Here is a 16,670-nt window from a genome sequence, read left to right as displayed (position 1 = left end):
ACCCAACACGAGAAGTAGTTCTCTCTTTAAACAACATATACGCTTTGTCCTTAGACCTGAGATTGTCGCATGTATTCTAGATGTGGATCGACCTACTTAGGGGCTATCAAACGCTACGCCGTAACATGGTAGTTATAAAGGTAGCTTTCGGGTTTGTCAAGAAGCATGCTATGAGACATGGTCAATCAAGATGGGATTTGCCCCTCTCTGATTGAGAGTGATATCTCTGGGCCCCTCGAGTGATCGGATCCGAAAATGCATGGCCATGCTACGTACGGTTAAGAGTTAACCTACAAAGGGATTCCGAATCACAGGATCGAGAAAGAGCGGTCGGCTTGAAGCTAGACCAAATATCGTGAGGCAAAGGGAATAGCATGTATATTATGTTGTGATGGTTCGTCTGATATGATCTTCGTGTGCGTATAGGAGTTGGCACATCTTGCTAGAGGCTGCTACCGACTATTGGGCCGAGTAGGAGTACTCGGGCCATGTCTATACGTATCCGAACCCATAGGGTCACACACTTAAGGGGCCGGAAGCCCAATTCGGATCTGATCCGAGTTGGATTAGGTTTAGGAGTACTAATGGGCCTCGGATCCATAGGCCCATCAGGAACCTCTATAAATAGAGGGGTGGGGGCGCCCTAGGGTTTAAAAAAACCTTTTGGCGAAACACACCTGCCGCGCCTCCCACGCCCTCGCCTGTTGCAACTCGCGGATCTAGCAGTCCGGCTTGCGACGCTTCCTCCCTGCACGTGTGGATACCTTGGAGGTGTTGCGCCTGCAGCACTTGGACGAGCCATCGACGAGCCACCGACGAGCCACGACGAGCCGACGACGAGCCGCGGTACCGGAGGCGATCTTGCTGTGCACGTGGACGAGCTGCTGAGGAGCTGCTGGACGTGATCGACTACGTACGACTACGTTGATCGACTACGTACGACTACGTGATCGTCTTCACTGCATCGACGCATATCTACATCTTCCGCACCAGTAGTGCATCGAGTGGTAATCCCGTGATCCTTATACGGCAGTTCTTCCTGGTTATACGCGGTAGAAATTTTGATTTGCGCTAGCGTAGCCTACCTCGTATCCCAACAAGGAGGCCACTAGTGTGGATCTCGTGCGCTCCTATGCTCTCTTTCGTACACCTATGCTCGCCGGAGTCATGCGCCGCCGCGCCGAACCGCCTCTTCGAGTCGTGCATCACCGTCACCACTTCAACCACCGCAAGAACACCCTAGATTGGTTTGCTGTGCACCCTGCTTTGTCCAGGGCTAGATCTCATCGCAAACGGTGGCCAAACGCTCGATTTTGAGCGAGTTCCCACGAGTCCGCCGTTCGCCGCCACCACACGCCGCCGTCTCTGCCGCCGCGCGCGGCCCATCTTGTTCTAGACGACCGCACCCGTCCAATCGCGATCCAACAGCCCGGATCAGATCTGACCCGGGTCAATACCGGTCAATCCCGCCCCCACGTCATTCTTTTTGCTAAAGAGCCCTTGAGTTTTATAGTTTTTGCACCCGAAGTCCAGCGAAGTTGAAAAGTAATTAGATCTAGGTTCTTTTTTCTAATTTAGCCCCTGTGCTTTTATAAAATAGTGCCCGCCATGCTAGATCCACTCTTTTACTCGTTAAACCTTCGGTTTATAAGTTTAATTATCGGTTTCTTTAAGTTTAGCCCTTGGAAGTTTAGTGTTCTCGCAGTTAAGCCTCTGAACCTTGTTTAGCTCATATCTTTAGCGTTTTAAATCCGTTTTAAGCGATTCTTGCGTTTGTGAGTTCGTGTTGATGCATAGATTAGTTTTATGATCTTGTTTTGCTCTGTTGCTACTATTTGATATTTTTTTATTTTATTCTCTTATTTGTTTGTATGTCCTCGTGTGATGCGTGCAGAAGGACCGCAACTCGAGGAGTTCGAATCGCAAGGCTTTGAAGACTTTGAGCAGCAAGAGCAAGTTCAAGAATGCAAGTCATGCCCTTGATCACAATTTGATCCTATGCAACCTTTACTTTTATGTTCAATACACATATGCTATACACTTTAAGTATATAAACATGGTGGGTCCTAATTAAGGTGTGCCTAGTTTTATCCCTACACCTTGATCAACCTGGGTTACTTTATTGTTGTGTAGTTCTTGCTTAGTTGCTCTAACTGGGTATGGTGGTATTAATGAACCAATGATTAAACTTATTTTATTTATGATATACCTCTCATTAATACAAGATCACCATGCTTAATTGCAACATGGAGGACCACCTAGGAAAACAATGCAATCACAAGGCTATATGGCTTGTTAATTAATTAGAAATCTTAATATGTAGTAATCTTACCAAGGGCAAGAGGGGCGGCGGTAGATGAGATATAACCCGGCCCTCAGGCTGATCTGCTCTATGGTAGCTTCGCAGTTTTGAGAGAGGTTTATACTTTGCTACTGATCCGAAAACCTTAGCGGGTTGCTACTTATTAGGGAATCTTTGTAAAGATCTCATAGTGAATCCCTAGCCACTCACCTTGGAATTGTTTAAGAGGCTAGCTACCTCGAGCGACCTGGGAAACACAACTTTGAGGTAAAGATGTACAACCTCTACAGAGTGTCTAAAACTGATTGATCAGCCGTGCTCACGGTTAATAGCAGCCTGGACCCCCACATGATTAATTTATCGGAAGTTGAATTAAATTGATGTTATTTATTATTATGGGTGGTATAAACTTTATATTTAGTAATTGCTAATAAAACTTGACCAACCAATTAAAATTCTGAAATGCTATTAAACCATAGCCTATCATTGCATAACCTTACACTATACATTCCTCACACTTGCTGAGTATCAACCATAAGTGTACTCACCCTTGCTAAAACCGCTGCTCAGACCAAGTCAACTTTGAGGAGGTTCTTCAAGATTTCGAGGAGTTCTAGGCGTATGTGTGCCACCAGTCAACGCCTGTGGAGACGTCGTCATCGTTGGAGTTCCGCTGCTAAAATAAAGACTCGTTTTGCTATTTGTAATAAAGACTATCGGTCATGTAATAAATTTAATATTGTTTATGGTATTTATTGAAGTTGTTGTATGTGTGAAACTTGATCTTGGTGTACATGTAATTCATTTATCTGATTTTGCCTTTAAAAACGGTGTGCCATTAAGTTGTGATAATCCCTTAATGTTGCTGGGTGATGTACTGAACATGTCGCTGTAATGGTGTCCAGGGACATGCCTAGACAAAGTGTTTAATGAAAGTATTTTCTACCAAAAAAAATTCCAAGTGAATGGCCTCCAGGATTTGTAGCGATGCATTATTGTAAGTGGAGTCGGGTACAGAGGTCTGTGTCGCTGTCCGTCATGATGCTGCTCAACCCAACTCCGATCGGGTTTCTCTTCTCCACTTCTCGTCCCCTTTGCACGACATCTTTCCGGTCCGGTTGTTTTCCATGGGGAAGCTTGCGCTTTCAGGCTTGCCAGTGCTGTTGCAGCCAAAGAAAAGACTGTCAGGTACCGTCCTGCATTTAGGTAGCCGGTCAGGCAGTCATTATCATGAAAGCAGAATGTGGATTAAAAGGATGCGGTTCTAAAAGTATACACGTACACCCTGTTGCGGCAGCATGGGGTAAACGTGAACGGTAAACCTCAACACTCAAAAACATGTTCGTTCAAAAAAAATTCAAAAAGATGCAGAGTCAGAATCTCTAGGTTGTAGCGTTTGTAATCGACAAACCTTGGGGTGTGAAGAGGGAGATCCAACTTCTTTGTTGCCTATAGTAGCTAATGACATGGATTGTTCTAATGATGCTTTATGGGTTTATCTACAAGTCATACTTTTGGCTTGCGCGACAAAGAGAGTCAATAGGCAGAGGCAAATAAAAGCTAACTATCGGTTAGTGAACAATTTGTTCAAATCACCCAACATACATCTAATAAATAAAAGCGCATGACTTGTGGACCTAAGTTAGTAGAGTGTGAATGATATATAGGCCATATTTGCTTCAGCTAGAGCTTGTGACAAATGGTATTTGATCGTGAAAAGCAAGTGGGTCTGTTGGCTTCAGCTTATAAGCCGGCTGAAAAGCTGAAACGACTGATTTGTTGTGAGAGGAAAACACTGTTTGGTGGCTGATAAGCCGACTGAATAAGCTGAAGCGAACAACCTCTTAGAAAAAGTTGAATGTGTCCAAAAGATGGCTAGTTAATTCTTAACAAGTTAATTTATCTTAAATACCATATATATTTCAAACAAAGGGAACAGTTTCTTTTAGCAACCTGAATCCTAGTTTATGATCTCTTTCTTCCTTTCTTTCTTCTTTTCACTCACGTACATGTGAGCCATGCAGCATAAGGAGGGAGACCAAGTGAGGAAAAGGAACCAACCAGAATGTTTGTAACAGTACTGTGACTAAATATGTGTATCATAATCTGGTGAAACCTAATGCAGAATGAGATTTTGGATTGTTACAATCATGTAAACTTGATTGCGCAATCTGCTTACGAAACCTTGTCGCTTCAGTTTATAAAAAATATAGATGGCACAATCCGAGGAAACCAACAGTGCCATAATCCTAGCTGCAATACCTACCGTTATACTCCAGTTAAGGGGGTGTTTATACGAGGTGCTAAAAGTTCACATCGGATGTTCGGATGCTAATTAGAGGATTAAATATGAGCTAATTACAAAACTAATTGCACAGATGGAGTCTAATTCGCGAGACGAATCTATTAAGGCTAATTAATCCATCATTAGCAAATTGTTACTGTAGCACCACGTTGTCAAATCATGGACTAATTAGGCTTAATAGATTCGTCTCGCGAATTAGACTTCATTTGTGCAATTAGTTTTGTAATTATACTATGTTTAATACTTTAATTAGTATCAAACATCAATGTGACATGTATCAAACATACATGTGTTAAAATTTAGCAGGGTATCACCCCCTAATTATGATCATGCGCACGTTTAGTACAGTTGCTCCAGCTAATTATCTAATCAGGGCACATACAGCTCGAGTTTTGCCTGCATTACTGCAGGTCGCATCAGCTTTGACATGGCAAAACATGCGAGAGTACCAAGTTTAGTCTGACGCCACCCGTAACTAACAACAGATAAAACTCACTAGTACTTCAATTATTATTACAATAATACGGGATCACATCACAGATCACTACCGACTAAATGCGATCAAGATGCTTGATTTGACTTTTGAGCGCACCTGCCATTAGCATTAGCATTTCGCATTAGATTATTGCTGCTGCTCCCCCAATCATTGAGCGCAAACTGACGCGCGCAAACTCGCGACAAGTTCCACCGATTTCTGTCCACTCCCTCTCCATCAGCCCGGCCCGCAATCGGACAAGAGACCCGCCGATTTATTCTCCTAGAAAAACGAATCCTTTCCCTCCCTCCCCTCACCATCCCTGCCCGAGCTGAATTCCTCAGCCTCTTCTTCTTGTTCCGATCCTCTTCGCCACGAGGTGGGCAGGCGTGCAGCGCCTCTCCGCGTGTGGTCGGTGTGAGCGTGCCGGTCCCGGAGGACAGCGCGGCGGCTTCTCTTCTTCCCGGTCCCGCCCCCGCCCGCGAGTCTCTGCGCAGAGGTGAATAGGAGGGGATTGAGGCTGCAATTGAAACTCCGCCTTGGATTGGAATGCTTTTGGGAGGGTCGGGGGCTCGTCGCCGGCTGCTTGGGTTGATGTTGGGAGCGCGCGAATCGGCTCAAGTTCCGATCTTGGCGAGTCTGGAATCCCGGAATCTTTTGGGGTTTTTGTTTTGAAGTTTTCAAGGTTAGCAGATTCTCTCTTCCATTGTTGGTAGATACCGCGGAAATGGCATCAGAATTGGATCATTTCGCTGTTTTTAACAATTTGTTTTATTTGTAAATTGGAAATTATGCATGCTTATTTTATTTGACGACCACTCTTCTCTATCAGTACCAGATCGGTAAAGCACCTGCCGCGCTTTTCAAGAAAAAATTACTTACGCCTTTTTCGTCCGGACTCACTGTCCTACATCATTCAGAAATTGTTTGACAGTGGAAATCAGCTTTCTTCTTTGGATGGCTTTATGTTGATCACCTGTGGATGTTTGACATTAAAACAAACTATGTGCTAATGTCAAATTTCCTGAATTCTGGTTGTTAATTGATTCTCAAGTTTATGGAAGTTTCATCTTGAGACAATTTAAAACTGGCATCCTTATCCCTTCCAGTTCTTCTCAAGTTTAGAGCTCATGTTCTTCTTGGTAGCTTTGGAAACAGACTGATATGTTCTGAATGCCTGCAGGCGGCAGGACTGTGCTGCTGATTTGTCTGAACCCATGGAGACTACTAGCTCAACAAATGAGGATACCGGTAGGGGGACAATGTGGGAGCTGGAAAGGAATCTCGATCAGCCCATGGATGCAGAGGCCGGGAGATTGAGGAACATGTACAGGGAAAAGGTGATTATCACATAACTGCTTGCAAAGGTCTTTGTCATTTCACAACCTAAATTTTGATATGCTACTTTAAATGCTGAGTGGTTCACTGTACTGATTATGAGCGTCTGTGTACCTGATTTGCTAATGAATGTTCAATAATTTTGCCTTCTTATATTCTCCCTTTGCATGTGCAGACATACCCAACACTTGTGCTGTTACAGTTAGCTTTCCAAAGCCTTGGTGTGGTGTTTGGGGATTTAGGCACATCACCTTTATATGTCTTCTACAACATTTTCCCTCATGAAATAGAAGACACGGAACAAGTTATTGGAGCACTCTCGCTTATTATTTACTCCCTTACTCTGATTCCACTTGTTAAATACGTCTTCATTGTCTTGAGGGCAAATGATAATGGCCAAGGTACGAGTATGGCCTGCACCCTTGCTTCCTTGAAAGTTCTGCTTCGGTTATGAACGATCAAACTGTATAAGGCGATCTTTCTAGTTTATTCAGAAGATGCAGTAAAACCAAAACTGTATTGTGTTCTATAGTAATTTAAAGATTGCAGTACAAAGACACCTTGTGCTACAGTTAGGATATGACCATACATAGCAAATTCTAGTCAGTTTCTTCCTAAGAAAAGAAGCAAAGATCTTCATAAATGGTTAGCTTTCACTTTGAGACCTCAAAAAAGCAGCAATATTGTTCAACAATTCTCCTTGTGCGCTTATTTGCTCAAATCTTTCATTCATATTCCTTCCACAGTTTGTTTTAATTTATGCCACGAAACACTACAACCATTTAAGCCTTCCATTGGTTGAGCTCAGAATCAAAATGCATCATACTTCCAGCATATTAGCATTACCATTCTGAACTTTTGAGAGCAAACTGAAGTTTAGCCCTGAAATAGATTAGTTGCCTTCATATTTAAGCAAATATTTTGAAAAGCCTGATAGGAAAGCCTCCTTTGGGGACAGAGATATCGTCCAGTATGTGTATGAAGCCATTTGGTTGTGAGAAGCAAAGTTTTGTGTGCTGCAGCATGCTGTCAGTTTCAGTACTTGATAATAATTCAGCATATTAGATTATGGCACACTGCTGTAAATTTCAAAGTCAGTGTGGCTTACAATTCTGTGATCATGATTATGAACATAATAGAGGTTAATTGTAATGCCAGGTGGAACATTTGCTCTTTATTCACTGCTTTGCCGGCATGCAAAGATAAACACTATTCCTAATCAGCATCGAACAGATGAAGACCTAACAACATACAGTCGCCACACATATGATGAGAAATCTCTTGCTGCAAGTATCAAAAGATGGTTAGAGGGGCACCAACTCAGAAAGAATGTCATTCTTATTATTGTTCTTTTTGGTACTTGTATGGCCGTTGGAGATGGAATCCTCACTCCTGCCATATCAGGTGAGTATCTATATATTTTATTTTTTTAGGGAAAAAAGTATACGTTTCATCAATTGATTTAGTACAAGGTTTTCTGATGTTAATATTGTTATCAGAACTTAGATCATTACAACTTTTAGTTTGATGTAAACAAAGCATGTTTGTTCAAAAAATTATATCATTTGCATACTGAACATGAGTATTATATGAAATCGTTTGGACACATAAAGCATCATCCGAGGAATGATGCTGACATTTTCTTTGACATATACTATTAACAGTCCATCCAAGAAATACTTAAACGGTTTTAGCGATTTGGTAATGTCCCACAACCACATGAATTCAAATTTATAATTGTGCCTTAAGATGGAGCAAAAACCTTTCAAGTCAAAAAGATGTGAAGCAATTTAGTCCATGGTGATGTTCTGTTTTCCCTTCTACTGCTATTGCATTGCCTAGTGATCAGTTAGCAATATTGGACAATGAAAATTACATGTGTTTGTCGTTCCATTCCTTAACTGTACTGTGTATCTTTTTTTTTTGGGCGATGAATGTTATTTTACTTGTGCACAAGTGATTGACCTGAAGTTTGCAATTTGCAGTTCTTTCTGCGACTGGAGGAATACAAGTGGAAGAGCCCAAAATGAGAAATGGTACATGTGAAACCTGGAAGTTAGTATTTTTTTTTCTGCTTTTATAAGCATCTACCTTGTTCTTTCATATGTTTAACTGTTTTGTTAACTGTAATTTGGGATTTGCCTTCCGTTTTGTAATTGGTACACTGAATAGTTTTATTTAGTGTGGTCTGGTAGAGAAGACAGGCGATCATGATACTGAGATCAATTTGTGGATGACTGAATTCTTGCACCTTTTTTTTTCTCATCAGATGTGGTTGTCATCGTCTCTGTGGTCATATTGATTGGATTATTCAGCATGCAGCACTTTGGCACTGATAAAGTTAGCTGGCTTTTTGCGCCAATAGTGTTAGTTTGGTTCATTCTCATTGGAATACTAGGCGCTGTAAACATCTACAAATACGATCGGTCTGTCCTCAAGGCGTTTAATCCTATTTATGTCTATCGGTACTTCAAGCGAGGGAGGACTAGCTGGGCTTCTTTAGGAGGAATTATGCTCAGCATTACAGGTCTGAAAAGAATCTCTAGCCTGATTGCATAATTCTCTTGTCCTTTGTTTAATGGCAATTACCAGAACTGAAATTTTGGGTCATGCTTCAGGGACAGAAGCACTGTTTGCTGATCTTTCATATTTCCCTGTACAAGCTATTCAGGTACAAGTTGTTGCATGTCTTTCTTTACTAGCTATGAATTTTCTTATGAGAACCAAGGAACCCTTTTAGAGGCAAATCTATAATTGTACAAGCCCTTTTCACATAAGTACAGAAATATAATCCTTTTGCTCCTGCTGATGGCATCAAATCTTGGTATGCAGATTGCTTTTACCGTGGTTGTGTTTCCCTGCCTTCTTTTGCAGTATACTGGCCAAGCTGCCTATATAGCTCAGAATACACACAGTGTCCCCCACGCTTTCTATTATTCCCTTCCAGGTAATGCCAGACAGAGGGATTCTTCACTTACCATGTGTATTGGAATGCATGCTAACTCAATTATTCGGCACAGCTTCTATACTTTGGCCGTCATTCATTGTTGCAACAGCTGCTGCAATAGTTGCTAGTCAAGCCACTATATCGATGACATATTCGATTATCAAGCAAGCACTTGCTCTAGGGTGCTTCCCCAGAGTGAGGATTATCCATACGTCCAAGAAGTATCGAGGCCAGATATACAGTCCTGATATCAATTGGATCCTTTTGATATTCTGCATCGCTGTCACTGCTGGATTTAAAAACCAAAGCCAGATAGCAAATGCATATGGTAAAATCTTCCCATGTCTGTCTCTGTGCACTGATTTTACGATCGCAATTAGCGTTCCAGCTCAGTTGCTAACATGAATGTTGCATTAACAGGTACTGCTGTGATAATGGTTATGCTTGTGACAACATTTCTCATGGTCCCCATAATGCTGCTGGTGTGGCGCAGCCACTGGACCTTGGTCATTCTTTTCACCACGCTGTCATTGATTATTGAAATTCCATACTTCACTGCTGTGGTGCGGAAGATCGATCAGGGTGGATGGGTTCCTCTTGTGTTTGCCGCTGCCTTCCTCGTCATCATGTATGTATGGCACTACGGTACACTCAAGCGCTACGAATTCGAGATGCACAGCAAGGTGTCCATGGCATGGATCCTAGGCCTTGGTCCAAGCCTTGGTCTTGTCAGGGTGCCCGGTGTCGGCCTGGTGTACACTGAGCTGGCGAGCGGTGTTCCTCACATTTTCTCACACTTCATCACCAACCTCCCGGCCATACACTCCACCCTGGTCTTCGTCTGTGTGAAGTACCTTCCTGTCTACACCGTGCCACTGGATGAAAGGTTCCTTGTGAAGCGAATCGGCCCCAAGAACTTCCACATGTTCCGCTGCGTGGCGCGGTATGGCTACAAGGACATTCACAAGAAGGATGATGACTTCGAGCAGATGCTCTTAAACAGCCTGATGCTCTTTGTCCGGCTGGAGAGTATGATGGAAGAGTACACAGACTCTGATGAGTACAGCACCGGCCATGAGCTGAACCAGGCAGGCAACGCCAACCCAAGAATCAATGGCATCAACAACGGTTCAAACATGGAGCTCAGCTACACATCCCACGACTCCATTATACAGGTGCAGTCCCCAAACCATACTGGGAACAGCCAGTTGATGTCGTCAGGCCAGACGTACCAGACGGTGGGCGACGAGATCGCGTTCCTGAACGCGTGCAGGGACGCTGGGGTGGTGCACATCCTTGGGAACACGATCATCAGGGCTCGCAGGGATTCGGGGTTCCTAAAGAAGATTGCTATCAACTACATGTATGCTTTCCTTAGGAAGATCTGCAGGGAGAACAGTGCCATCTTCAATGTTCCCCATGAGAGCCTACTGAATGTTGGGCAAGTGTTCTATGTGTAAGCACTGAAAGTAAATACATACAAGTAGATGAGATGTTCTTCAGCCTCAGAACTACTCAAGAGAAGATAGCTGTGTTTGTTCATAATAGCTAATAGGAGGGCGTCTTTGTTGAAAGAATTGTACAGCATCATATATGTGTGAGCACTTGGAGCCTGATCAATAGTGGTCATGTTCGTTGTGTAGAACTTGTGCTGAATGCACATGTGTAATGGCTGGTTGTTAAATCCAGAGTAATTTTGCTGCTATATTTGCCATGTTTCCTGTAAGAGCTAACAACATTAAACATGAGAGCATTACAAAGCGGCTTTTCCACATACACTCCAGTTAACAGAAATGGAGAACGAAAGCAAAACACCATAAGCCTGGAGGAAGAGCAACAGCTGCTTAAGTCCCTTCCCTCCTTTTGTAGTTGGTCTTCACTGGAGCAATACCATTCCAATATCCCCCGGCTAGGCTTCATGCGGATCCGAATCACACGACTGAACTGGAGTGTCTGTCTGACTGGCTCTCTCAAGCAGAAGCAGCTGCAGCACGGCTTTTGGCTTGACTTGTCCGTCCCCTCTCCAATCACAATAATCCTGTACGCACATCCATCTCAGCACCACACGTTTATCCACCTCGCTCTCAATCATTTGTCTCATCTCATCCTGTTACTATAAGCAGCGTAAACCACTGGGCTAAGCCAACCATCCAGGTCGTCATCCATGGCGTCCACCTCCACCAACCGCGGCTCGCCGCCACGCGTGCTCCTCCTCCTCCTGCTCGCCGCCGTGTTCCTCCACGGCTGCTCGTCGGCGACGGCCGCCCACGGACGCGCCGGCGGCGGCAGCCCGATGATGGTAGAGCGGTTCCAGCGGTGGAAGGCGGAGTACAACAGGTCCTACGCCACGGCCGCGGAGGAGCGGCGCCGGTTCCGGGTGTTCGCGCGCAACTTGGCCTACATCGAGGCCACCAACGCCGAGGCGGAGGCGGCGGGGCTCACCTACGAGCTCGGCGAGACCGCCTTCACCGACCTCACCAACGAGGAGTTCACGGCCATGTACACGGCGGCGGCGCCGCTGCCGCCCGCGGACGACGAGGATGTCGCGGCGGTGATCACCACGCGCGCGGGGCCGGTCGACGCCGGCGGCGTCAGGGGCGCCGCGGCGGGGCAGCAGCTGACGGCGTACGTGAACCTGTCCGCCGGCGCGCCGGCGAGCGTGGACTGGCGCGCCAGCGGCGCCGTGACGCCGGTCAAGAACCAAGGCCGATGTGGTACGTGACAACTGTACGGAACACCACCTACCATTCCAGCCTGGTATCATTAATTTGCTCACCACATGCATGCATGCCTGTCACTCCTAACCACATGCTCGCATGTGCTCTGATCTCCATGGCCGGCCGCCCTCCCGCGATCTGACTCTGAGTCGGTTACCGGATCGATCGATCGTGCAGGGTCGTGCTGGGCCTTCTCGACGGTGGCGACGGTGGAAGGCATCTACCAGATCCGGACGGGGAAGCTGGTGTCCCTGTCGGAGCAGGAGCTGGTGGACTGCGACACGCTGGACCACGGCTGCGACGGCGGGATCAGCTACCGCGCGCTGCGGTGGATCGCCGACAACGGCGGCATCACCACGGAGGCCGACTACCCGTACACGGCGGCGACGGGCGTCTGCGACACGGCCAAGCTCTCCCACAACGCGGTCAGCATCGCGGGGCTCCGGCGGGTCGCCACCCGGAGCGAGGCGTCGCTGGCGAACGCCGTGGCGGCGCAGCCCGTGGCCGTGTCCATCGAGGCCGGCGGGGTCAACTTCCAGCACTACAGGAAGGGCGTGTACAACGGGCCGTGCGGGACCAAGCTGAACCACGGCGTCACCGTCGTCGGGTACGGCCAGGAGCCCGGCGGCGGGGAGAGGTACTGGATCGTCAAGAACTCGTGGGGTGAGCGGTGGGGCGACGGCGGGTACATCAGGATGAGGAAGGACGTCGACGGCAAGCCGGAGGGGCTCTGCGGCATCGCCATCCGCCCGTCCTACCCGCTGATGTGACACGATGTACATCTTCCTTTCATTTTAGTCAAAACTTATGATCGAGCCAAAAAAAATTCTTTTTCTTGCTATTACGTGTACCAGTAGTACTCTTTTTTAAAAAATAATTAGTAATAATTTGCAGGAACTCGTACGTGTAAGCCTTGAACTTATGTGCGTGAAAACGATTTGCAAATGAAGGTAGGCATTGTGTCACTATCAATCGTCACTTGCTCCGACTGATATCATTAGAAGCGATTATAAAATTCAGAACAAACACATCAGTACAATCATGTAGAGAGAAGAACCGCAGCACAAAAGAAAGCAACTTTCAGAAGAACGTGTGTACCATATCCCGCTCGATCACACCAGAAAATAACACCAATGAATCGTGACAAGTTAAGTGTTTGTTTAAGTTACCTGCAAGAGATAATAGAGCCGATCTAGAATTAATGTAGCTTGACCTCGACTAATGTCTGATGGTGCCTCAAGAATCAAGCTTTTCTCTGTAAATTTTGGGGTGAGGTGTGCTCCATCCCTCCCTTCAGCCAAGGAGCAGCTCACCGTACCAGATTTTTGTTCAAGAAACAGCCCAAGGGGAACGGGCCAAAACAGCGTGTGCAGGCAGTGGGCTGGGATTAGTTCCGCGCTGGGATGACCCCGTGGATTGGACCGCGACCCGTCCAATCCTGGGCTAAACGCCTAAACGAACAAGGCCTAGAGCAGTATTCTTGTGCAAAATTGCAGTGCAAGAATAGGAGTGTTCTAGTGTTTCTTCTGAATGAATTGTGCGGATCACACAATCATAGGATTGACGAGTCATAGTCTTCCATTTAAGCAACTCACTTGCGCTTAAGCTTAAAAAATTTGTTCTTGAGATAGTAGGAGGATTACCAAAGCCACCAAAAGGCATCATCAACTTAAGCAGGTCCAATAAATGTCTATAAGCTTTTGCCGAGCTAAACTGTTAGCTGCTACCATATTATTTCCTCACCTCTTAAGTTTACACATGATGCTGCAAGTACAATGGCTTCTCCTATTTCTTTTCTTCCCTCCTTTAAAACTTGTGGATCTATTACAAGATTTTGCTCTTGAAGAAGGTTGACAAAATGTGCAACACGGTCTTCGCCTTCCAAGGACTGAAGGACATACATACGAAATGGTTTCTGCTCGGTGAGCAACTCCGTAAGAATGACACCAAAACTGTAGACATCACCTTTTCCAGCTAGGCGGCATGGGTAAAACAGTAGAAGTACTCTGGGTCCAAGTATACCATAGTCTTTAGAACCCTAGTTGTTAACCTTATTTTGTCCATCGAAGTACACCCTGAAGTTTCGAAGTATCATCAAGAAGTATCATCGAAGTATATTGGGATTGGTTTTGACATGTGAGATAGACAATTGCACTAGAAGTTTTGTTTGCAAACTCGCAATCCTCAATCTAGTTCGCCACGATAGTAATCTTAATCCTTCATAGTGGAGATATTCATAGTGGAGATATAGTAATAAAAGGTCTCACTGGAAATAAGCTCATAAACCAATAACTAGACCTCTGCCTCTAGGCACCACACAAAACATGGTTGCTCAGTTTTAGAAACCCCTGTTGTGTCCAAAACATGAAGTATTTTGGACCTGAGGGTGCGTAAACAACTCGACCAATCTTTGAGTATGTGCTTCAAAAAGGATATATGTGTTGGATAATTAGGCAATTGCTGTATTAATTTTTGTAATAAATAAATTATGATAAGAGACAATTCTAGAATGCAAAACTCTAACATACTAGATAGCCAGAATTGCATAATCATGATCTTAGAAAATATGATTAACAACCAGATCAGATCACAGCGATGACGAACAGCGATGATGAAATGACGACGATGTTGCGGACGGATCGCAGCAGCTGGCGTTGAAGATGACGGTACACCGCGACACGAAGATTGGACGGAGGTCGAGCTGTAGCGGCGAACTTGAATAGTCATGCGGAGCACTTCCTAAAAACCTTATTAGCCCTCTCCCGGTGCACGCCGACGCAACGGAATGGAAAAGACTACAGTGCGGCACAACAGCATAGAAGAGGCAAAACCTAATTCATATAAACCACCTTAGGGATACCCTAATCTAGGACCTTCCCGTATAGTAGTCTATGGTGCGTCTTTTCCATGAGGGGGATGGTTATGGGGAGGAAAACCCCACACCCTCATCTATTAGCAATATGAGACTAATAAATGGTGTGCCTCCTAATGGATCTTTGAGATTTATTAAGGATTATTTATATGGGTCAAGCCCATATATCTAACAATCCCCCACCAGATCTCAAATACCCATTTAGGTGTCTTGCATGTTTCACTACTATTTGACATATCAGTATTTGAGCAAGGACTGTTAAGTTGAACTCTTGCATAGAGCTTCAAGCTACACTCATCCACAACTTGACAATGGACTACGCCTTGAATTGCTAGTTTTGCATGGACAAGTTTAACTCAAAGTCATAACCAATACCTAGCTGCCAGTAGCTTACCTCACGGGTGGAGCATATATGTCATACTCCCTAGTCTCTTTCATGAGCTTACTAGAGATCACCCAAGTCTCATGACTGCGACGTTTAACAGTCGAACTCATATAGGTGTGTTCTTTCAAAAATGCTCTGCAGGACATCTTCGCTTATCAAAGCCAATAGAATCACATTAAGACATATAGCCAACCTGCCTTACCGCACACATGCCTTACAGCACACCTGCCTTACAGAATTTGAGAGTATTGCATCTTCACTTAGAGAGGGTTAAATAATTGCTCTCCTCAGTTAACCAAAAGCTTGTTTTTCCCAGATCCTAATTCACGAGAGCTCCGATCACATAGGTGGGGGTTACCACTATAGCAACTCAAATGGGTCTCATACCCATCTCCCTCGATGCACTTTCTATCACATTCCATGATAGCCCTTTTGTAAAGGGATCTGCAAGGTTTTTATCTGTTTGAATAAAAGTCACACTTATTAATCTGGAGTTTCTCAATTTCTTGATGACTTAGTCGTCTCTTGACATGTCTCGATGACTTCGCATTATCATTAGTACTGTTCACTTTGACTATGATAGTTTGATTATCACAGTTCATAAGGATGGCCGGCACTGGTTTTTCAACCACAGGCAAGTCCATTAAGAGCTCACGCAGCCACTCTGCCTCAACAGTAGCTGTATCTAAAGCAATTAGTTCTGCCTCCATGGTTGACCTCGTCAAAATGGTCTGTTTGCAAGACCTCCATGATATTGCACCACCTCCAAGGGTAAACACATACCCACTCATGGCATAAAGCTCATCAAAATCAGAATTCTAGTTCGAGTCACTATATCCCTCAAGCACAGCAGAGTGCCCAAAATAGTGAATCCCATAACTCATCGTACCCACCAAGTAGCGCATAATCCTTCCAAGTGCATGCCAATGATCAATACCCGAGTTTGATATGAACCTGCTCAATTTGCTCACAGCAGAAGATATATCGAGTCTCGTTGCGCTAGCTAAGTACATGAGTGAACCGATAATCTGAGAGTATCTCAGTTGATCTTTTGCAACTTTCTTATTCTTTCAAAGTAGCCAAAGCGGGTCAAGATCTTCTCCACATAATGGGATTGCGAAAGAGTAATCCCAGTCTCATCCTTAATCAGCTTAATGTTTAGAACAAACATCAGCTTCTCCTAGATCTTTCATATCAAAACTCTTTGATAGAAAACACTTGACCTCATTGATCACATTAATATCGGTGTCAAAGATTAGTATGTCATCCACATACAAGTATAATATAATTCCTTCACCCCCACCGTGGCGATAGTACACACATCTATCA

At 44.8% G+C, this 16,670-nt stretch overlaps 2 protein-coding genes across 3 annotated transcripts; both read left to right on the top strand.

Moving 5' to 3' along the window:
• Positions 1 to 5,272: 5,272 nt before the first annotated feature.
• LOC117843527 (potassium transporter 18) lies at positions 5,273 to 11,072 on the top strand. 2 transcript variants are annotated; one of them, XM_034724142.2, is made up of 10 exons: positions 5,273 to 5,767; positions 6,266 to 6,422; positions 6,596 to 6,821; positions 7,579 to 7,824; positions 8,406 to 8,456; positions 8,690 to 8,947; positions 9,039 to 9,091; positions 9,253 to 9,367; positions 9,441 to 9,695; positions 9,788 to 11,072. In XM_034724142.2, the coding sequence occupies exons 2-10, from the start codon at positions 6,300 to 6,302 to the stop codon at positions 10,825 to 10,827; spliced, it is 2,367 nt and encodes a 788-aa protein (XP_034580033.1). In that variant the 5' UTR covers positions 5,273 to 5,767; positions 6,266 to 6,299; the 3' UTR covers positions 10,828 to 11,072. The 2 variants fall into 2 exon arrangements, with proteins under 2 accessions (XP_034580033.1, XP_072148227.1); XM_072292126.1 differs by lacking the exons at positions 5,273 to 5,767; positions 6,266 to 6,422; positions 6,596 to 6,821 and having other exon boundaries at positions 7,726 to 7,824; positions 8,406 to 8,475.
• Positions 11,073 to 11,280: 208 nt separating this feature from the next.
• Positions 11,281 to 13,049, top strand: LOC117843528 (ervatamin-B). The gene is made up of 2 exons (XM_072292127.1): positions 11,281 to 12,081; positions 12,262 to 13,049. The coding sequence occupies exons 1-2, from the start codon at positions 11,532 to 11,534 to the stop codon at positions 12,852 to 12,854; spliced, it is 1,143 nt and encodes a 380-aa protein (XP_072148228.1). The 5' UTR covers positions 11,281 to 11,531; the 3' UTR covers positions 12,855 to 13,049.
• Positions 13,050 to 16,670: the final 3,621 nt, after the last annotated feature.

Source organism: Setaria viridis, chromosome 2, assembly GCF_005286985.2.
Source record: "Setaria viridis chromosome 2, Setaria_viridis_v4.0, whole genome shotgun sequence".
In the NCBI taxonomy this organism is placed as follows: Eukaryota; Viridiplantae; Streptophyta; class Magnoliopsida; order Poales; family Poaceae; genus Setaria; species Setaria viridis.
Note: the sequence above shows the minus strand (reverse complement) of the source record. Positions and strands in the feature narration are given on the sequence as shown.

Excerpts from the sequence above, each read along its gene's own strand:
- LOC117843527 (XM_034724142.2), top strand. The coding sequence starts at position 6,300 with ATGGAGACTACTAGCTCAACAAATGAGGATACCGGTAGGGGGACAATG. Across the intron at positions 6,423-6,595 it reads GGAACATGTACAGGGAAAAG|ACATACCCAACACTTGTGCT; the intron begins GTGATTATCACA and ends TTGCATGTGCAG. Across the intron at positions 7,825-8,405 it reads CCTCACTCCTGCCATATCAG|TTCTTTCTGCGACTGGAGGA; the intron begins GTGAGTATCTAT and ends TGCAATTTGCAG.
- LOC117843528 (XM_072292127.1), top strand. The coding sequence starts at position 11,532 with ATGGCGTCCACCTCCACCAACCGCGGCTCGCCGCCACGCGTGCTCCTC. Across the intron at positions 12,082-12,261 it reads CAAGAACCAAGGCCGATGTG|GGTCGTGCTGGGCCTTCTCG; the intron begins GTACGTGACAAC and ends TCGATCGTGCAG.